The sequence below is a fragment of the Helianthus annuus genome, chromosome 4 (genome assembly GCF_002127325.2).
Source record: "Helianthus annuus cultivar XRQ/B chromosome 4, HanXRQr2.0-SUNRISE, whole genome shotgun sequence".
Classification (NCBI taxonomy): Eukaryota; Viridiplantae; Streptophyta; class Magnoliopsida; order Asterales; family Asteraceae; genus Helianthus; species Helianthus annuus.
The window spans coordinates 2,272,071-2,294,591 of record NC_035436.2 but is presented as its reverse complement, the minus strand read 5'-3'; the positions used below and the strand labels follow the sequence as shown (position 1 = coordinate 2,294,591).

Here is a 22,521-nt window from a genome sequence, read left to right as displayed (position 1 = left end):
ACATGAAATAGCTATTTCGTGCGAAATAGCATGTTGATTTCGTGCGAAATGACATATTGTCATTTCGTGCGAAATAGCCTTAAACACATATTCTGACATTTTTCTCGGACTACGTGCCCTGATCTATCTATCTTAATACAAGACTCGATACAAGACGAAGTCGACAGACGTATGCACCAACATTAATAAATTAAAAATATATAAAAGGAGAAGAAGTTGCAAAAATAACATTGTATTAAAGGATATAACGTAGTTTGGTTCTTTTGTTTGGATCATATTTTGTTTTTTTTTTTTTGCAACAATCATTTAATCAATCAATAATAGTCGATCGTATTAATTTAATAGAGCTTTGCATCAGCTTTGAATTATAAAAGATGAACATAATACATAAAAGACATTTAAACTATTAAAATCATATTCTCCAGACTTCATCCAGAAAATAAAAAAGATGTTTGTGAATGCCCAACTAAAGATCACAATGCAAAATTCTTCAAAAGAAAGCAGCATTCCACGATTTGTTATGGGTTGACCACTCAACAAGTCAACATCTAGTGATAACATAAAATGCTTAAAAATGAAGAAAAAGATTTACTTAGTTAAGCTGTAATTCTAAAGCGGCCCTTAGCAATCCTCCGTGCAATGACTCGCCTGCCTCCCTTAGTCGCTTTGCTGTATCGCAATAAGTAAAAACACAAGTTGAGAACAAGAATATTTAAGGTTGTGTTGGATAATTGAAATCATATGTCATAGAACGGTCTATTGAATATTGTGTTTGGATGCGCCTTTTGAAAGAGGTAAGGTAGCCTTGTAGAACTGAAATCAAAAGTAATAAAACTTCTATAAGATAAGGTGTTTGGATGCGCTCATGTTGTTTTAAGTTGAAGAATTGTGATTATTTAATGAATCTAGAGTAAATTACTTTTTGAGTCCCTGTGTTTTAGTGGTTTTAACCACTTGAGTCCAAAATCTAAAAGTTTAACGCCCTGAGTCCCTAGCCATTTATTTTATAACGTTTTGAGTCCAATTTTGTTCATTTTTATAACGATTTGAGTCCAAAAAATTGGACTCAAAAGGTTAAAATTTGGACTCAAATGGTTAGTGAAAATGCTTATAGGGACTCAGGTCGTTAAACTTTTTGCTTTTGGATTCAACTAGTTAAAACCACTAAAACACAGGGACTCAAAAAGTAATTTACCCATGAATCTATGGCTAAAATGACTAAAATGGCATTTGTGAAGGAAAAACAAGGACATTTTTGTAAAATGGATAAAAAGAATCTCGAATTAGATAAAAAGAAAAGATAAATAGGTAATTTAGTTTTACTGAAAAAAATATACCGAGCCAAGTATCCATGAACCCTCTTGCGCCTGAGGTTGCTAGGCTGGTAAGTTCTCTTAATGCACAACAATGGTTCACTTGATGATGAGCCGTCTCCTACAAAAGGACATATAGGCAATTAGTATAATACTCCTAAGTTTTGTGTCTTTCTTATAAAAATATATGAGCATAATTGTATTTAGAAGCACAGTGTTATAGATATCAAGGCAAAAGATCAAATACAAATAATCTTAACATACTAAACATACAAATTGAAGGAAAACCCAAAAAGACAAGGTGGCATTTTTGTAATTACCACCAACTATCAAAGTTACAATCAAAAATACCTAAAAAAACACAATTTTTTTTAACATTTTTTATTAAAAAATCGCTACATTTCGTTAGCAAAAAAAAAAATAAAAAATTTTTTTTGGCTGCTACTAAAAGTAGCGATTTTTTAATAAAAAATGTTAAAAAAATAAAATAAAATAATTTGTGTGTTTTTTTTTTATTTTTTTAGATTTTTTTAGGTTTTTTTTTTGGTTGGGGGGGGGGGGGGGTTAGGTTTTTGGGGGGTGGGGGGTGGGGGGGTTAGGTTTTTTTTTGGGGTGGGGGGAGTGGTTAGGTTTTTTTAGGTATATTTGTAGAGTAACTTTGATAGTTATTGATAATTACAAAAATGCCACCTTGTCTTTTTGAGTTTTCCTTCAATTTGTATGTTTAGTATGTTAAGATTATTTGTACAAGAACTTTACCCTAGATATCAATTCCACAATCTAATTGATACAACGCTTGTGGTGTGCACATATAATGTATATATGTGTGGGCCCTTGGGGGGCAAAAGTGAAAGTGCACTATTTTTAACGTTATTTCACTAATGTCATGAAAATAACGTTAAAAAGCGAGGGACGGTTAATCATGCATCATGTGGTGACGTTGATAGCCGAAAGACAAGGGGGTACATGCACTAATCGGCAGTTGTCTCAATTGCTGAGTGTCATGTGCCTTATGTCCAAGGCTTGACGCAAAACTACTATCGAGTCGGGGGTCTAACTGGAAGCAGCCTCTCCATTCCTACGGTGTAGAGGTAAGGCTGTCTACATCTTACCCTCTCCTTAGACCCTACCTTAGCTTTGCCATTGATGGGATTTACTGAGTAAGATGATGATGATAATGAATCTAATTGAACTCACACTCATAATCCACATAATCGCATAATCACGTAACTTCAAATGCATTTACACTTTACAGTTTATCAAAGACACATACAAATAAAAAATAATCATAAAAAACGAAAATATACCGTCAGGTAAGAACTCAAGCGAAGGAAGTCCGCATGGATACAAAAACGCTTCCGGCAATGCTCGATTTAGGGTTCCGGCGTCGTTTTGCACCGAATTTGAGGTTTCGAACTTCAATAACGATGAGAATTCCGGACGGATTAGCTGAGATGAGTGCTGGTTACGAATCGGATTCATACAACGCGCGATCAGCGAAGCTCCGGCGAGAATTAGGGTTTTGGATGACGACATTTTCCGGCGAAAAACTGAGGGGGTTATTGGCGGTGATCTTGTTAATAGTAAAAAAGTTGTATTTGTGCCCCCTAAAGTATAGAGATTGTTAATATTAAGCCCCCATCTTCTTTATTTTTCACTTAAACTAGATTGTTGTCATAGCTACGCGTTGCGGCGGCAACGTCTTAGTTGTTTATAGCTGGCGGCACGCTATGTGATACGTTAACCATATGAAACACGTGTTTCAACGTATCCGATCTAAAAACGTACTAACTTACTAAGTCGGCAAAACCAAAAACCATTTTGTATATATCATGTGTGTCACGAAAAGGCAGACCCAAAAAAAAACCTCATATTTAATCATGCTTTCTTGGTCAACAGTAAGCCCATAAAAGAAAATCACCGTTGACTTTGTTTTGTTTCTTTTTCATATTTTTGACATCACAGTCACAACACTAATATTGATGTCTTGTTTCTTTTGGAGTTTGTGTCACCAACCTTTGATTATAAGATATAGTAAATTAGTCAATACTAACATAAAACCTATATTTTGAGACTTTCACATTGTGTATTTATATTATCTCAAGCTGTAAAATTTAAATTTTTATTATTGTTTCAATTATTATTATTTATTTTTTAAATATACCCACTCTTCGACCTGATCTACTTACTCTACTTACTCTACTAAACTTCGTCCCACACCAAATGAGCCCGTAAGGTTTTAACACGTGCGTTTATCCGTATATAAATGACTTAATTCCACTGTAACAAGGGCTTCCTCCTTGTTCTCCACCTTCATCTCTTTTCGTTCATGATTTATTACTTCTAAATTTTAATACAGGTACGTCTTGTGTATTTACGTACATGGTTGTGCTTGTTTATGTTATTGGATATGCATACTGACTTGACTGTCAAAGTGTCTGTGAGACTCTAAGACGTTTTCACTTTTCAGCTTGCTCATGGCTCGAGAATACGACACATGACACAACATCACTAGTGAGACACCAATATTCCACACTATGAGAGAGGCCCTAGTCATGAAGGTTTTGTAGTGATAATAATCATTACTATTACTATTAGTATTATTCTTAGTCTGTGTTAGTATTGACCGGCCCTATTACTTGAAGGCCAACATGGCCGGCCCTGAGGGTGGGCGGGAAGGACCACCGGCCAGGGCCCGATATTTCGAAGGGCACATTATTCTAAAAAATCCGATATACATATTTAAAAAAAATAAATTAATAGCGTATAATACTCATACACACACCAACATATGCCCACCTACAAAACTATTTTTATGGTTTATATTAGTTATTAGCCCATTGACATTAGGTTTAAATCTTTAGTGAGCCCAATACTCAATTTCGTTAAGGCCTAAGGGCAAGTTTTTTCAAGCTAGAACAGGGCACATGAATTCTCAGAGCCGGCCCTGATTAGGCCAAGACTTTTATCCAGTTTACATTTATCTCAAATTCGATAAACTCAAAACAGATAATTTTCTCGTTCGATATTCTCATACCATTTTACAAAAACGGATCGAATAAATGTAAACCAGATTATAACAACTACAAATTTAAGTCACCATTTCATCTAAATGCAAATCATTTCAGAAATGTATGGTAAGATTAAATCCTCATGAGTTCACAACCAAATTATTGATCAACCCTATCTACTTGTATAACAAAAACTTCACTTGGTTGACTTGTTAGCTTCCTGTTTTGACCCCGACATCGTGGCACCAGCGGCGGCTGTCACAGCCACGGCAGCCGCACCCAACTTAGCACCGCCAGCGGCTTTCGCGGCTCCTGCTATCTTAGCAAAGGCGGCAACACCTCCAACCAGCATAGCTCTTAAGGCGACTGTTGGTTTTACGCTCATATTTTCTGCAGCCTGCAATAGGTCTCTACTAAATTAGAACCAGTTTAAGCAGCTTTTGATACATGTTATCACACACACACATAAAAATAAGATAACGAAAGATGTGTTAGCAAATGGTGATAGTTTCACGTAAGCGGTAAGCCGCTGCCGCTCGTGAGCTGCTCGAGATCGACTCATTAAAAGCTCGAATCGAACCAAGCATAAACGACCTTGAGCTTAAAAAAAAGCTTGTTTGATACCGAGCTCATGTATAGGCTCACAAGCCTATTATTATGTATAATATAATCACAAAATAATAATTATTAATAATAAAAAAATATGATAAAAATAATTAATTAATATATATTATGTCATATGTTAAAATTAAAAGGAGTTAATTATTGTTTTCGTCCCTGTGGTTTGTCAAAAATCACTATTTCAGTCCATTAGTTTAGAAAATTGCGATTTCAGTCCTTGTGGTTTCACTTTCGTAACCATTTCAATCCATTTATTCTGTTAGTACAGGGACTGAAATGGTTACGAGGTGGACTGAAATGGTTACGGAAGTGAAACCACAGGGACTGAAATCGCAATTTTTAAACTAATGGACTGAAATAGTGATTTTTGACAAACCACAGGGACGAAAACAATAATTACTCAAATGAATAGTTAATTCTTCAAAAATCTTAATTCGGTAACCCTGAATAACAAGAAATCAGATTCAAGGTCAGTTTATTTCCAATCCTCTATTGGAACAGTACCACCAAAAGGGTACATTAGTTCACCTGTGACACATAGTTGTTAATGGCGACTAGCGACAAATAGAGATAAGGTACCTATATGCTACAGAGCGAATAACGATAAATAGCGGTCAGCTATTTTATAAATAGCGATACACTAGAATTTTTTTTTATATATGTATAGAAAAAGTGTATCGTACAATATGCCTTAACGTACGCGATGGCAAAATCGCACGTTATGTTACAAAAAATGAAAATCGCATGTTGCAAAAAAAAAACTGAAAATCACATGAACATAAAAAAAAGGGAAATCGCATGTACATAAAAAAAAGTAAAATCGCATGTAAAAAATTGAAAGTTGCATGTTATAAACCAAATTTTTCATGTTGATATTGAATCTCGTACGCAGCGTACATCAAGGCATTTTGTACAATAACCGGCCTCTGTATGTATATTATATCAAAATACCCTGGTATATATATGCTATTTTACATGTATATTTAACAAAAACCTAAAATCCAGCTATTTTATAGCGATTAAAAAAACTAAAAAATTAAGTGTCGCTATTCTCGCCATCCATCGCTACATCCCTATACGCTACGTAACGCGTTATAGCGATCGCTCTGATCGCCATCGACAACTATGCTGTCACATCATATAAGCCGTATGATAGGCCAAGAAAAGGTCACACGGACCGTATGACTTTGTCAGGGGTCACATTGATCGTTTCTTTGTCACGCAAAACCTCATACGAGCCGTATGATCTGTTTCTCATACAACCCATATGACTATTTTTCGCCCTACCATACAGCCCGTTTGAATACAGCTGCCCGCACGGGCGTAGCATAGTTGGGGCCCGAGGGCGCCCGACCCCCCCCCCCCCAAACTTTTCGCTCATCAGTGCCCGGTATGTAGTTTTCGTATAGAATTTTTTAGGTATATACGTTTTCGACCCCCCGGTTTTATAATTTTTTCGGTATAATTTTGGTACGGTGACTTCCGACCCCCCGGTCGGAAATCTCAAGCTTCGCCACTGGCTGCCCGAATAGCAGCATCCTTCAAGGTTACTAAAATCTGATTTCGGAAAGCGGATAACCCTAAACTTTCAGATCAGAAATCTACACAATCTAACAAAATCTGATTACAGTAACCCTAAATAACATTCATAACCCAAAAGGGATAAAATCAACGAACCCTAAAACTAACCAAAACAACCCATCTTCAATATCCCTTTAATCAAACAACAAGATTCAATTTTTACAGTAACCATATAAACAAATAGATATATGGGTCAAATAAATCAGATCAAAATGCATACATACAAACAATTGAACACGAATTGAAAAGAAATCAAACCTATTTAATAACTTTAATGGATTCAAATTGTGTTTTGACATTAAGTTGACCAGATAAAACAATGAAAGATTTTACAGAAAAACTAACCGAAAATTTTGTGGGAGAAATTGATAGTTTTGTGGACGCCCTGTAATGCCGTATGGGTTGCAGCTGTTGGTAGTTCGAGCAACAGGCAAATTTGGGGAAATGACCGAATAATATATACATATTTTTTTCTATGATTATAGTTTATTTAAAGAATGAATTTCAATTCAAGCATTGTTCTTTATGTTTAATAATGATGAGTTTTGTTCTTTATGTTTTCATATCATAAACGTTTTGTCCTTTAGGCCTAATCCAGTTAGTTTTTTTAGTTAAATTTGGTTATGTGCTTTGCACATGAGGGCATTTATGTTAATTCAAAGGTTGCAGAAGCTTTGAGTTGTAAATTTGCCGTTGAACCTACCTTTGAATTGACAAAAATGCCCTCATGTGTAAAGCACATAGCCAAATTTAACTAAAAAAACTAACTGAGTTAGGCCTAAAGGACAAAACGTGTATGATATGAAAACATAAAGGACAAAACTCGTCAATTTTGAACATAAAGGACAGCGCATGAGAATAGGTATAAAGATAAAGGACAATCCTTGAAATTTACTCTTATTTAAAATTTTAAATACTGATTAATCTAAAGATAACGAGCCCGAGCTAATCCGGGTTGTTATGAATGAGCTAGGCTTGGTTTCTAGCCGAGCTGGTTGGGTCAGTTTCAAACAAAGTCATATCGAGCGAGCTTTTTCTGACAAGTGAGTTATAAGCCAAGAGCTTTTTAGACATGCCTAGGGACCGAAATGTGCATAGGGAAGTTGTATATAGAGCATCAATATTGGTACCAAATAGATTATTTTATATTTTTGTGGACCAGTATGAAAGAACTAGGGATGAGCTCGGTACTGACCGATACCGGTACCAAAAGTACCGGTACCGAAAATCCCTAAAAGGGGGTACCGGTACCGAATATACCCGGTACGGTACGGTTCGGTACCGGTACCGAACCGGTGCCGAAAATGTCAACCGTACCGGACCGGTACCAAACCGATGCCGAAAATGTCAAAAGTCGATACCGAATGTTTACCGAAAATGTACCCGGTTCAGTAAATTCGATACCGGTACCGGGTACCATTTGCTCATCCTTAGAAAGAACCAACATAAAAGCATTTCGTAATATCTTAGGGGCTGTTTGGTAGCCTCTGAATGGTCATTAAGAGGCTACCTTTTAATGGAACCATTAAAAATTTTACCAATGAGAAGGAAAAAGAATGTGACATATGATGATTTACCATTTAGAGGTTACCTCTTAACCATTCAGACTTGAGGTTAACTCTTATGCATTCAGAGGTTTTAAACCATTAAGAGGTAGTATCTGAATGGTCATTAAGAGGCTACCAAACAGCCCCTTAGTAGAAATGCAATTAAAGAGTCTATACGTGACACAACCTCATTCTTCTAATTAATAATAATAATAACTAGTTCTATAGCCGTCCGGTGACGGCCTTTCCATGTTTTGAGTATTTTTATTTTTATTTTCGTATATGTTATGCTTAAAAACCTAGCAAAGCTAGTTATTTGGGCCCCAAACTTCCTAGGCCCAATTTTAAGAGAAAAAATCTATACTATATAATAAAAGAAACCACTTTTGGGACACTTGTCATTCTCTCATTTAATTGATTAAAATTATTAATAATACTAAAAATAATAATTATTTAATCTAAGTTAATACTAATTCTTATTATTAATAATATTTAATCAAATCTAATTTAAATTTTTATTATCAATAATATATAATCAAATCTAATAAGAATTCATACGAATAAATAGTATATTAGTTTTTAGATTATTATATTACATTATAGCAATGAATCAATGCTTACGTTGTACATTATCTCATTTTTTCCAATTATTGTGTTATATACTATATCAAATTTCTTTCTTTCTCTTTATTAATAATATATATGTTATTAGTGATTTGTTTTATCTTTATTAATTTATATGTTATTAGGGATTTATTGGTTTCTATTTTTAATATATAGATAAAAAACTATATATAATATTATAATATTAATGTAATACACGGGGGGTTTTAGGGTAAATTATTTCATGACACTTTTATAACAACTCATTTAAGAGATGGGCCGTTTTTTTAAAAGAAAAAAAAAACAGGATTTTAATTGCAGGATATTCTAATTAAACGGGGGTTTTAGGGTAAATTATTTCATGACACTTTTATAACAACTCATTTAAGAGATGGGCCGTTTTTTAAAAAGAAAAAAAATAGGATTTCAATTGCAGGATATTCTAATTAAACTGATCATGAGTGTGTACTAGGCACCTTGGGAAAGGTTCGACGTGTGAACTGAGTGGAGCCAACATCAACTTGGACCTGAGCTCATACAATACAATCTAAGCCGGAAGATGAGTTTGGACAAGTCTCTTTTATAATGAACTAGGTTATAACCCCGTATATTACACGGGTTGAATAAATGAATTTTATATACCAAATAATAAAACATTATCTTTTTAAAAGCCTCCTTTATTGCACGGGTTGAAGAAATGTAATTTTATATATTCAATAATAAAATAAGTTATATCTATAAGAACCATATGTATTATACGGGTTGAATAAATGTAATATTTTTATTATTTGGTAAACAATGTTACATTTATTCAACCCGTGTAATACAATGGTTTTAAAAATATTTTTTTTTATTATTTAGTATATAATATTACATTTATTCAACCCATATAATACAGGTAAAATTTTTAAAATAAGAAATGTTGATAGTAACTATATGAAATTATTTCCGCTTATTGTTTCTTAGCTATTTATTATTCTTTATTAATATTTACTTTAAGAATATTTCATTTATTTACTATTTCTTTTTCCAGTGTTTCTACTTTTTTTTCTTATTTAATAATTTAATATTTTATTAACTTAAACCCGTGTAATACACGGGGTTTTAACCTAGTTATACTTATAATTTATATTATATTTGCTTTGATCAATAATTAAAACCTTATTAATAAGCAACTACTTTATGCATATGGTAGTTGTACAATTGCCTTAGGGAGTTTTTCAAAAAAAAAACTAGAATTTTCCTTTTTAACCTTCAACTTTTAGTCTCTAACAATTTAAGTTTTAACTTTAATCTTTGTTTCCTTTTTAACCCTAAACTTTTAATCTTTGATAATTTAAGTTTAAAGTTTTAATCTTTGGTAATTTAACCTTTTTGATTAATTTGATTTTTCCCTTCTAACTCAAAAGTTTCTATCTTATACGATTTAACCCCTTTGATTAATTTGATTTTTCACTTCTAATTCAAAAGTTTCCATCTTTTGCAATTTAACCACTTTGATTTTTTTTACTTATGTGTGGTAATCTTGGCTTTGGGGGTTTTTCAAACAAAAAATGATTATGCGTATGGTTGTTAAAACGCTGGCTTTTGGCGGTTTTTAAAAAAAATTGATTTTTTTACTTTTCACCAAAAGTATTTCCTAAATTACTTTTAACCCAAAACTATTTGTTTTTTATTACTTTTAACACAAAACTTTTTATCTATTGCAATCTATTCTCACAACTTTTTTTTTTACTTTCAGCTTTGGTCCTTTATAGCTTTTGTTTTCCGCAAATTTTTCGCTTTATGCTTCGTTCTAAATTTTGTGACTTAACACATCGCAACGTGCGTCTTTGGTTTAACGTTTTTACGTTTCGTCTATTTTTCCCGTTTGACAGGTTCAACATAACGTCCGCGTCATAAATCGACTTAGTTATAACTAAAGAATCCCCGCCGCATTGCGGCGGGTCATAATTCTAGTTGAAATTATAATGTGATTGTAGTCTCCTCGTACTAATTGTGTACAAATTATTTTATCTTCTTTTGATTGGCAAACAACATTCATTTCATATCACCAAATATGTACAGAGTATTGTCACTAGCAAGTTGCTAGATCGACAAATACATTACATCACCCAGCAAACCTACAGGGTAAGACCAAATTACATTCACATTGTCGAAATATTAAACGCCACCCAATTAGCCAACTCTATGTCGTTTCGCCTTGCTCTATTCTTGACCCAAAGGTATGTCATTGCTTGAACTTCTCCAAAATCCTGTTGATGTTGACCCGTTTTCCGGCAAAATTAACTTCATTTTGTTCCTTCCAAATCATCCTACATGTGGCTAAAATCACCACTCTAATCAATCTCTTTTTGTGTTCTGATACATTTAAGCTTTAAAGTGCTGTGAATTTGTAGTAGATGTAGATCCCTAACATTGAAACCAAATAGTTGGGGAATGTTGCACCATGAACTAATCTTTTGCCGTAGTACCGTGGATACAACACATGATGGCATCTTCGTCTTGAAACCACATAACCTGCAGCTCGTTTCACCAAAATTTAAGAGAATTACATAACCTACAGATGTAATATAAGGGTGAATTCATACACAATACGTTAGCTGCAAATTCCACTTCAAATATAATTTTTTAGTCAAAATTTTATCTAAGGTGTAAAATAGGGTTGAAGGCTTTCCAAGTACCAATAAATAGGGTCGAACACTTCCCAGGTCGCGATTTATATTCAGGATGAACTGTACTCCCACATAGAATGGATAGCTTGGAAGTTCTAACATATGCATGACATAATAAGAAAAAAGTAAGTAGGTTTTAATAATATGAATGATATTTGTCGTCTATAAGGTATGGTAATAAATATCAAGTATAAAACAAACCTCCATTGTCAAGCACTTTCATCTTTTCCCACAAATCTTAAGCCAATTTTTTTATATCTCCAACAACCTCAGGATTCACCTACATCCCAATGAAAACTCCTCAAAAGTGTGATTTGTTTTTACCTTTTTAATATATATATTTACTAGGTTAGAGCCCGTGTATTACATGGGTTGAATAAATGTAAGTTTATATATTAAATTATAAAAAATTATATCTTTATGAACTCCGTATATTGAACGGGTTAAGTAAATGTAATTTTATATATCAAATAATAAAAAAATATATATTTAAAAACCATATGTATTACACAGATTAAAAAATGTATTTTTTATATTAAATACTAAAAACGCCGTATCTTTAAAAAACCCGTGTATAGTCAGGTTGAAAAATCTACCAAATAATAAAAAAATTATATCCTTAAAAACCCCGTGTATTACACGTGTTAAATAAATCTAATTTTACATAGCAAATGATAAAAAAGTTATATCTTTAAAACTTCGTGTATTACACGGGTTATATAAATGTAACTTTGTATAGTAAATAATAAAAAAAGTTACATTTTTAAAACCACGCATTTTACACGAGTTGAATAAATATAATTTTGTATACCAAATAACAAAAAAAAGTTATATTTTTAATAAATTAGGATAACATTTAATATTAATTTATTATTTATATATTTAATATAAGATAAGTATGAAAGAGAGGTATTTGTTTTAAAAATATATTAAATTAACAATTTAGATTTAAGGATAATATTTTATTAAAGTATGATAAGATTTAATATTAATTTATTATTTTTTATTTATTTATTTGTTTGGATGGGAAGGGGGAAACACGCTTGTGTAGATCTAACTGGGATCTCCCCCCTTGTCGGGCTCAAGGACAAGGGCTTTGTCGTAGGGCAAGCGGTGCTTAAGGCAGAGGCAAGCAAAGTGGCAAAACATGAGAAACCCTGCCTGGAGAATCAACATGTGTTTGTCCCGTTTGCGTGTGATACATTTGGTGGTCTCGCTCCTGACGTTGTGCGACTTTTGAATCGGGTTCAAAAAGTCGTTAATAGTAATTCTTCGTCGCTAAAGGTTTCAAACTTTGTATTTAGTAGAATTGGTTTTTCTATTCAAAAGGGGTGACGGCGCAACTTGTTGTCCGACTACCTCGCATTGTTTTGTAATTACTCTTTTTCGTGTGGAATGATATTGGAAAATTTTACTAAAAAAAACCAAAATTTGGTTTCTTGGATAAAAGATTTTAGGTTTAAAACAAATGTGATTTTTCCGTTCTTGATAGGCTGTTTTAATAATAAGAGTAAACTGCCATTTTGGTCCCTGTGGTTTGGCCAGTTTTGCCACTTTAGTCCAAATCTCAAACTTATTACATCCAGGGCCCTGTGGTTTGCATTTTGTTGCCATTTTAGTCCAAAATCCAAATTTGACCAGATTTCCCATTAATGACCTGCTATTTTGTCTTTACCCTCAGGGGCATTTTGGTCATTTTAGATTTATTATCTCTTTATTATAACTCATTTATAATAAAACCCTTGATCATCATCATCTTCAACCTCATCTCAGACCCTCATCTCAGACATCTCTCTCTCTCTCTCAACATACATCTTCATCCCCACCAACATCCCACCGCCGCCATCATCTTCATCCCCACCACCATCCCACCGCCGCCATCATCTTCATCCCCACCACCATCCCACCGCCGCCAACTATGTTCTCTCTCTAAAATACCGCAACGCTTGAAAACACATGGTAAATCGAAGCTCAAACGCTCGAAATCGAAGCTCAAACGCTGCTGGTGCTCAAATCGAAGCTCAAACGCTCGAAATCGGAGGACGGTGATGGCGATGGCGGAGGAGAGGTAGCGGTGGGTTGATTTTGGGGGTCATTTGGGGGTTTTTGAGGGTTGTTTGAAACAGGGTAGAGAGAGAAGAGAGAGACAGAGGGGGTTTTGAGAGTGAAGATGATGTTCTTGATGATGAACTTCGATTTGTTGTTGTCTGTATTTTGAAGATGATGTTCTTGATGATGAAGTTTGATTTGTTGTTGTCGGAGAGAGATAGGTGGTGTTATCAGATTCAATCGGAGGAGAGTAATCGGAGTTTAGGGGGTATCGTGTCGCGGCAGACGGTGATGGTGGTTTGTGGCGGCAGGAGGAGAGAGTAATCGATTAACAGTGTTTGGGATTTATAATCTGGGTTTGAAGATAAAGAGGTGGTGTTTGGGATTTATAATCAGAGTTTAGGGGGTGTTTGGGATTTATAATCAGTTTAGGGGGTGTTTGGATTAATAATCATTTACAATAAAACCAAAATGACAAAAATACCCCTGGAGATAAGGACAAAACAGGGGGGTTGAAATTGGGAATTCTAGTCAAATTTCATTTTTGGACCAAAATGGCAACAAAATGCAAACCACAGGGCTCTGGATGTAATAAGTTTGAGATTTGGACTAAAGTGGCAAAACTGGCCAAACCACAGGGACCAAAATGGCAATTTACTCTAATAATAAATTAATAATTCACTTTTTCTTGTCCATTGGTAACATTTCCTTGAAATTAATATCGTTACTTCGCAAAAAAAAAAAAAAAAGATATTTATTGTTAGTAATTATTACAAGTAATTTAAGCACTTGGAAAGTAATTTTTGTCGAAGTGTATACATCAAATATTGTATTTTTTTTTTGGGTAAAGCATTGATGTAATCTTATTATCTACAAGCTATTATTGATAAGTTATATGTGTTGATAAATTAATATAGTTATTATTATTATTTAATTTAATAAAAGAGATAAATAAAAAAATAATGGTGAGAAATTACCAGAGAATGACACGTGTCAAAAAAGGATTTTTGTTTATTAGTATAGAAAGATTCAACCAAAATCCTTTATACCTCAACCACATAATCTGGATTGTGATACCTGGCAAAAAAAAAATGAACATGATAACTAAAGAGAAGAAGATCCCCTTATATTAAAATGTTAAAACACTAAGTAACAGATTTGAAAAGGGTGTGGACCATAAAAATACAGATACACCGCATACCCAAATAATATAAATATAAATAAATAAAGAGAATATACTTACCGAACCATAAAAAATACATCTTATGATAAAGGGCTCGTATAGATGTCGGTTCCGTGTAATTCAGAAGATGCCTGTAAATGTGAAGAATTGCCAAAGCAATTGCCCCCAATTGTGCATAACAATGCTTGTAACTGAGCCAGAATGAGCGTTGTTTGCAATTTTGATTAATTTGCTTCAGAACTGAAAAAATAAGTCATAAACAAAAGACCCAATTTTGTGAGTTAATCATCATAAAGAGATTTGAGAGAACAGTTCTGCACCTTGGAAGGATCAGATCAAGGCCTAAATAATCAACCGAGCTCGTACCATCGATTGATGCACATATACGCGATACTACTGAGGATGATAGTGACAATGAAAACGACACGCATACAAAGGACAGTAGCATGAATTATCCCCTAATTGACCGTATATAGGAATCAAATGGTACCTCTCGGTCTTGCTATTCCTCTTCTGATTCTGTAGAACACTCTAATGGTAGTTTCTTGTATCACGGTAGTGGGGTTATAATAGTGGAACTGCTGTAACCTCTTGGAACCGTCCTCAACCTCCCCTTCTAGAAGGTTTAAATGAATTTAAAGGGCTAAGATTTAAAGATAAAGAATTTGAATGGTCAGGATCATCCTAAAAAGTAGTTAGGGAACATAATAATAATAATAATTGGTAGAGGATCCTGTAAAAAGTGCTCAAAGTGTGAGAAGTGTATTATAACACTATATATAATACTATATAAAACCATATAAACACCGTATAACAATATGTAACACCATATAACACTATGTAACACTATATATCATTATATAACAAATATAACACTATACATCTATCATAGACATGCTATCAGACAACCTATAGTGTTATATTTGTTATATAACGATATATATTGTTACATAGTGTTATATGGTATCATATGGTGTTACATATTGTTATATGATGTTTATATGGTGTTATATAGTATTATATATAGTGTTATAATACACTTCTCACACTTCTCACACTTTAGGCCCTTTTTACACTATCCTTACCCAATAATAATAATAATAATAATAATAATAATAATAATAATAATAATAATAATAATAATAATAATATAATTACAATAAACACCCTTTATTACATCATCAAAACAAAATAATCTAACAGCTTTGAGTCACGTTAATGCACATCAACGTGAGCCATAAATTGAGAATGTTGATATTGATGGGCTGCACTATGGAATTAAAGAAGCAACAAGGATCATGGGTCGGTGGGCTTAGGGATTAACAAAACGAAGTCGGCTATATGATTAAGCCCAGCGACATGCGGGGATTGAGTGTTTGGCTCCGTGACGCGCGGCTAAAAGGTTTTACGGGAAACGTGTTTACGTCGGCTAAAACTAGGTTTTTAAAAGATGCTTTTCATAATTTAAAACATCAGCTGTTACATGCAGGGGCGGATCTACGTAGTAACCTACGGGTTCCCGGAAACCCATTGAGTTTCGAATTTTTAATAGAGAGTATAGATAAAAAAAATATGAGGGAACCCATAAATAAATTGGAAGTGCACCCATAGAGCAAACTGTTCGACTCTTCCAGTAGGTAAAAGTTATTAGTTGGGTCTTTATAGGTCGCGTGTTCAAGTCTACCTTCTGCCGTGTTTTGCTATTTTTTTGGTAAACATGATATCTAATAAAAGTCCAAATGTACACATTAATATGAGTCGATAAAACAAATTTAGTTGCATAGGGAATTGTTAGATAATAAATGGAACATTAAGATGTAGATAGGGAACTGTTGGATAATTAATTTTTTTTTGAGGAAGGCAATATCATTGAAAAAAGAAGTACATGAACCTGAGCAAGGTGATCAAGGATTAAACATAAAACAAATTATACCCTTATACAATTAGCAACTTGAGTTATGTCCCTTTTTTTTTAAGTCACACCCTTTAATGCATTTTACTCACACCCTTTCATTTTATTATATATAAATAAAAAAGTAACTTAAAGATGTGGAGGTTTGTTTTGCAAAGGCTACGTCGGTTGAGTTTTGGATAAATTATTTAAATTATATTATTATAGCCTAAGATATAAGCGGTTGCCGCCACCGAATTGATACATCCTTTCACAAGGGATATCACAATTCACAACCCTACGATTAGTATAAATAGGGAACAACGTTTCCACAGCAAACCATAAAACGATGGAATTGGTATTGAATTAATCCATACAAACAAAAAACCAAACAACAAAATATATATTGAATTAATCCACAGCAAACAAAAAACCAAACAATAAAAACGGTATTGAATTAATCCATAGCAAACCATGAAACAATAAAATTCAAAACTTACCCGAATATAAAATACAGATGAAAACAATGAAATAATTTGCCAAATAAGGGACGGACAGAATGAATTAATGAACGGTAAAAGAGGAATATGAAGGCGAATAAGATTGCGGCGGATTGTTGTTTGCGGTTTCCGGTGGATGCAAATGGCCGTGGTGGGTGTTCGGAGAGAATATTATTGGCGTTTTGTTGCACGTCAATGGCTGTGGTGAATGTTCGGAGATATTATTCTTGGCGGTTATCGTGAGATGTAAATGGCGGTGGTGAATGTTTGATACCTTATAAATGGGAAAAAAAATTATTATAAAATAATTAAAAAAAAATCTATCTTCCATTGAATACCAAAAAAATTTGTTCATACATTTACAATATACTTCTTTGATTCAGTGAGAAACTGTATACCACACTATTCTTAATTACATGTTTGTTAGTGTATATCAATTGTTTGGTATTTAAGTTTATTGTATTTAGGGAATTATAAGTGATTTTATTACACTATGTATGATGTCGTTTGATTCTAAATCCGGCCGATACTACTGGTAAAATAGAAGGCCTTAAACAAGCACATTAGTTGGCACGCAGCCAAAGAGAAGGAAGTTGTGTCAAAGCGCAACACATTAATGATTATTTAGATAATAGTAAAGAAATAATAATTAACGAAATAGCCTTTTATGAACCAAATTTAAAAGTTCTCTCTATCAATGGCGGAGCTTGAGGGGGGCGGGTGCACCCCCGGGTTCCCACTAAGATGTGCCACTAATAACAATGTTTATAACGAAATAACACATATTGTAATAACTTATTCCTAAACTAAATAATTTTTGCATCTAATATAGTGACGGCGATAACTTTAATAATCAACATCCCGCTGCAACGCGCGGGTAACGTTAACTCGTTGCAAACAAAATACATCACCTAAAACAACTGTAATCAAGACATTAAGGTGCAGCCGGTGAAGTCCATACCTTAAAAAAAAAAGACACTAAGGATCTACGTAGTAACCTAGTGGTGTTTTCCGCACGGGGGAGTTCGATCTTCACGGGAGGAACATTGGTATGATACATTCACAAAACTTCATGGTTTAAAAAGGAAAAAATATATAAATAATAAAGGTTCAACGGATGGTTCCAAGTCCTAATTTGTTAGTTCCGTGACCTGACCCGACCCAGTCAGAAATTTCTAATGTATGGTTGTGAAAACTTTGAGCACCACAAAAGTGAACCCATAGAAAAAAAATTCCTGGATCCGTCACTGGTTACACATGCGTATAAGGGCGGACTCCTCCATCACTCGTGGAATGCAAGGGAACACCGCCGCCACCCCTTTTTATCACTCGTCAACTTTATAATGCGTTGAGATTTTCACGCGTGAAGAACATGCAATTTAGTTTAGTTTTTTTTTTAAATGATTTTTATAGTGTATGGTGAGTGAAGAATTCGGGTTTGAATTTTGTAGAAGAACGCAATCGAGCATATTTGTTCGTGAGAGGAATCCTTCTTCTCAAGAACCCAAAAGAGGATAAAAACTGTAAGTGGGTCAACATGACCCGTGTTGACCCGTTACGCCCCCCCCCCCCTTTCCACTTTTAACTTTTTGTAACATTTGATTTGCATGTTCTTTCCAGGGAGTTTTAAACTTCTAAATCTTTTGGATTTTACAAGTAAAAGAAAACGGATGTCAGTTATCGTTCAGGACGAGACCGGACAAATTCTTTTATTGTGCAAAGGCGCCGACAGGTCGGTTTCTTGATTTCAATTTCAACACACACTAAATATATTTTATTTATTTATTTTTGCAGCATAATCTTTGAACGCTTAGCAAAAAATGGAAGAAGGTTTGAGGAGGCTACTACAAAGCATTTAAATGATTACGGGGAAGCCGGTTTACGTACGCTTGCGCTTGCGTATAAAAAACTCGAAGAATCCGAGTACATATCGTGGAATGAGGAATTTACAAAAGCAAAAACTGCGATTGGTGGTGACAGGGAGGCGATGCTTGAACGCGTTTCGGACATGATGGAAAAAGATTTGATTCTTGTTGGTGCAACGGCTGTCGAAAAAGTTCAAAACTAATGACATAATGGTAAAAAGAATAATTTGATACGTATCAAATTATTCTTTTTACCATTATGTCATTAGTTTTGAACTTTTTATTATTTTGTTAGTTCTAAATAAATTCTTTTTACATGTATAGGTGCCTCAATGTATCGATAAATTAGCACAAGCTGGTCTTAAGATATGGGTATTAACAGGGGATAAAATAGAAACTGCAATCGACATAGGGTAACGTCTCCCGCCCTTTTTAACTTGATTATGTTAGAAATAACCCGTTGATGTGGCCTTAGGGACCATTTGGTAACATTACCAATATGACATAACTAGTCCCCGACAATTACTTGATGGTAGTAATTGTAATTATTGATTAGTATTAAGGGGCAATTATGATTTCCCTTTAGGTACCATTAATAGAGAAAACATAGAGTTTTATAACGGATTACCATTCATGACCATTATTCATTGATCTTTATATATTGATAACAAGTGGTGATCAAAACTCTAGAGTAGAACACCAATACTAAGAATTCTCTCTAAGGTGATCCATCAACCCATGTACCATAACGGGAATTGTCACACCCCAACCAATGGCGGAAACATCGGGATGAGACGAAGTGTGAAGATTGCTCGAGACATCATAACGCTATTTGTGCCAATAATTTAATAATCCAAATTTCATTTCCAAAATAAATGTCAAAACATTACAAGAAAAGCAAATAACAACATTGTTCAACATAACATAAACAAAATTGATACAACACTTTAAACCTAAACGTCTAAGTGAGTATTTAGGCATCTTTGCTATCCGTTTTCATTTGATCATCATCAACCTGTAACATGTTTAAAAATACAATTCAATGCAAAGCAAAGGCGAGTATACAAGTTTGGTACATACATAGCATAAGATAAAAGTGTGAACAATTCCTCATGGCAAGCATATGATTCAAGATAAACCTTAAATATGGCATGTGTCTAACATATCAAACCAAGAAAACGCAATATGCTCAAGACATAACCTCAAGTTTACGGGCGGGTCGTTAATCCTATAGCGCTACATATGTCAAGGTTTGGCTCATACGAAGTTAATGATAAGTTCAACACATAAGAATAACCCAAGTTTAAAGTATCAAGTCATCACGTATACAAGCATGTTATAGGAACGTTCATGTGTTTAACAAAGTGTTCATGTGTAAGTTAATAGGTAAACATGTTACACCCCAAAAGTGGTAAAAGTAAAAAGGGGGAAATACGAGTATACTCACAAAGTTTGCATATGTTTTCCGATTATCCAATTGTTGACGAGTAGAGATTTAGAGTCCGAATGTATAAGGGTTAAAGTTCAAGTATGTTTAGAGTCGAGATTCGGTGTTTAAAACAACATAAAAATAAGATATGAGAATAACATGGAAAATAATCATTTAGTACATATGATGCTTGTTCTTGACACTAGGAAACTCGAAGGAGTTTAAATGTTTTCATGGAACAAGGTTCCATTAGAATCGTGACAAGTTATCATAGTCTAGGATGATGTAATCTAGTACCCCGACATATGAACACTAGTTCATCATCAAAGATTCGATTATTCGAATAATATATTTAGGTTATATAATATATGTCCAATAGTTCAAGCATGAGGTAGAAGATTAAAATCTTCATTTTGGTACCTCTAAATGTCATAGAAGTCATGTAGGAGGTAGGAAGATCAAGTCTTCCATTTAGGCACCTCTATGTGTTCACCACTACACTTGATGTAAAAAAAAACAACCAAGGAGGGTCATGAACATACAATAAAGAATAAGAAATATACACACTAATTAAGAGAAATCATCAAATCATGTGAGGATTGTATGTTTGGACAACCCAAGTTGTTCCATAATCACTCATGTATCAAAGACAAAGTTTGACATGACTTGTGGGTTAAAAACCCTAAACAAAACACCAAGTTTATGAGGTTTAATCCTCTGATTTTAAATGTCTCAACCTTGTTTTTAAGCTTAACCAACCATGGGATAAGTTGTAAGCATTAGGACATAGGTATGAGATGTGTTAGACACAAGTTGCATAGGTTTAAACAAGTTTTTGATGAACATAAAAACAAACAAAAAGTTTATGGACTATTTCGGGGCATTTCCAGGTCTGATTTCTCCAAGGAGAAGTCTAGGAATCGAACCCCATGATTATACAAGCAAGTAGGAAAAAGAATCGAGTGAATCGGATAAGAATTGAGTGAGTTATGCTCATTTTCGTGAAGGCGTGTCAATCTACTCGAACCCTTGCTTTCAGCTACGGTTTGGTGGATGTTTTGTGAGTTTTTAGGGTTGCAAAAGTGGTAGGGAGGCTGGTTATAAGGGGTATTTATAGGGGGAAGGATTAGGGTTTCAATGGGTTGGGCTTTGGAAGTGTTTAGAAGGGGTTACACCTTGAAACTAGCCCACAAAACCCAACTATATGGGCTGAATTTTGCTGAATTGGGGCTGCCATATTTCTTTATTTTTTTATTTTTTTAAAACAGTATAATGAGTAATTTTGTTAGTTAAGTTGTGTAATAATGTGCAACAATGTTTCCCCTAACTTGTAACAAGGTGAAATGTGAAATAAAACATGATTTAACTAGGTAAAAAGTGTAATGTACAAGTTTTATTTACGAAGCAAGTTCCGTATTTTACAACGATTACAATGAAAGAATGGTTATAAGAACACAAGATTTCCAAAGTTAGAATTTCACGTAAGGTTTCTAAATGTAGGAAGTTTGAAAACGCAGGGCGTTACAGTCTCCCCTCCTTTAGGAAATTTCGTCCCGAAATTTATTCAAGAGGAAGGCTTGAAAGAGTTTTTGGCATAAAGGTGATCATTAAGAATTGAAACTTGGGAAGTTTGAAATGTACTAAATTTTGGAGAACATCAAGGTAGATTTGCAAGGGGAAGTTTTTAAGGATAGTATAAAAAAATCATACTTTCGTAAAACCTGTTTATTGAGAGGAACGAAAAGGTTTGTTACTTTAAATAAAGCAATAGAGAGATACTAAGTATAGTTACACAAGAATCAAGAATAGGGAGGCTATTTTATAGGTAATGAGGTAAGTTAGGACTCAAATGTTTAAACAAGCTGGATTGCGAACGAGTTTTGTATAAAATAATACGAGTATAGAATGAACGAATGGCTCTTAAAGAGTACAAGTATGTGAATAGCATAAGTGTTGGATAGATGAACGTAGTGTGTTAAGGATGAAGTCTCGGCATGAATAATCGGATATAATGCGTTTGTGAGTTGCGTGAAGTTGTATTAGGTCCAAAAGGTCTGCAACACACTGAATTTCTCATGGCACGTTTTACGAAAGTTTGGTAACATGGTGAAAACACTTATATATAGGAAGTACCAGCGGCGTATCCACCATGTTTTAACCACATTACGTCCGTTTCGTTACTCGGGGTCATGTTACGTTCCGTGTCTTACCATACACAGTAGTACACTCTATGGTTCTCATACGCCTATCACT

General features: G+C 34.0%; 3 protein-coding genes and 1 long non-coding RNA gene across 5 annotated transcripts; 1 reads left to right on the top strand and 3 right to left on the bottom strand.

Annotated features, from left to right (window-relative positions):
• Positions 1-394: 394 nt before the first annotated feature.
• Positions 395-2,930, bottom strand: LOC110935508 (54S ribosomal protein L34, mitochondrial). Of its 2 annotated transcripts, none has more exons than XM_022177887.2 (3): positions 2,621-2,910; positions 1,338-1,434; positions 395-669 (listed from the first exon to the last, which is right to left on the bottom strand). In XM_022177887.2, the coding sequence occupies exons 1-3, from the start codon at positions 2,847-2,849 to the stop codon at positions 597-599; spliced, it is 399 nt and encodes a 132-aa protein (XP_022033579.1). In that variant the 5' UTR covers positions 2,850-2,910; the 3' UTR covers positions 395-596. The 2 variants fall into 2 exon arrangements, with proteins under 2 accessions (XP_022033579.1, XP_022033578.1); XM_022177886.2 differs by lacking the exon at positions 395-669 and adding an exon at positions 676-813 and having other exon boundaries at positions 2,621-2,930.
• A 1,380-nt stretch (positions 2,931-4,310) lies between these two features.
• On the bottom strand, positions 4,311-7,019 carry LOC110935507. The gene is made up of 2 exons (XM_022177883.2): positions 6,872-7,019; positions 4,311-4,721 (listed from the first exon to the last, which is right to left on the bottom strand). The coding sequence occupies exons 1-2, from the start codon at positions 6,989-6,991 to the stop codon at positions 4,521-4,523; spliced, it is 321 nt and encodes a 106-aa protein (XP_022033575.1). The 5' UTR covers positions 6,992-7,019; the 3' UTR covers positions 4,311-4,520.
• A 4,024-nt stretch (positions 7,020-11,043) lies between these two features.
• On the bottom strand, positions 11,044-11,632 carry LOC110934277. The gene is made up of 3 exons (XR_002588198.2): positions 11,553-11,632; positions 11,361-11,446; positions 11,044-11,196 (listed from the first exon to the last, which is right to left on the bottom strand). It is a non-coding gene; the product is annotated as an uncharacterized LOC110934277 (long non-coding RNA).
• Positions 11,633-17,061: 5,429 nt separating this feature from the next.
• Positions 17,062-19,256, top strand: LOC110935395 (probable phospholipid-transporting ATPase 7). The gene is made up of 5 exons (XM_022177784.1): positions 17,062-17,178; positions 18,404-18,497; positions 18,595-18,706; positions 18,769-19,030; positions 19,164-19,256. The coding sequence occupies exons 1-5, from the start codon at positions 17,062-17,064 to the stop codon at positions 19,254-19,256; spliced, it is 678 nt and encodes a 225-aa protein (XP_022033476.1).
• The last annotated feature ends 3,265 nt before the right edge of the window (positions 19,257-22,521 follow it).

What these genes read in the sequence shown, in the direction of transcription:
- LOC110935508 (XM_022177886.2), bottom strand. Translation starts at nt 2,849, where the DNA reads ATGTCGTCATCCAAAACCCTAATTCTCGCCGGAGCTTCGCTGATCGCG. An exon ending in GCTTGAGTTCTTACCTGACG is followed by an intron (nt 1,435 to 2,620) that starts GTATATTTTCGT and finishes GTCCTTTTGTAG; the next exon opens with GAGACGGCTCATCATCAAGT. An exon ending in GTTCATGGATACTTGGCTCG is followed by an intron (nt 814 to 1,337) that starts GTATATTTTTTT and finishes TTTTGATTTCAG; the next exon opens with TTCTACAAGGCTACCTTACC.
- LOC110935507 (XM_022177883.2), bottom strand. Translation starts at nt 6,991, where the DNA reads ATGTATATATTATTCGGTCATTTCCCCAAATTTGCCTGTTGCTCGAAC. An exon ending in TTTCTCCCACAAAATTTTCG is followed by an intron (nt 4,722 to 6,871) that starts GTTAGTTTTTCT and finishes GACCTATTGCAG; the next exon opens with GCTGCAGAAAATATGAGCGT.
- LOC110935395 (XM_022177784.1), top strand. Translation starts at nt 17,062, where the DNA reads ATGAAGGCGAATAAGATTGCGGCGGATTGTTGTTTGCGGTTTCCGGTG. An exon ending in GTTGCACGTCAATGGCTGTG is followed by an intron (nt 17,179 to 18,403) that starts GTGAATGTTCGG and finishes TGGTGAGTGAAG; the next exon opens with AATTCGGGTTTGAATTTTGT. An exon ending in GTGCAACGGCTGTCGAAAAA is followed by an intron (nt 19,031 to 19,163) that starts GTTCAAAACTAA and finishes TTACATGTATAG; the next exon opens with GTGCCTCAATGTATCGATAA.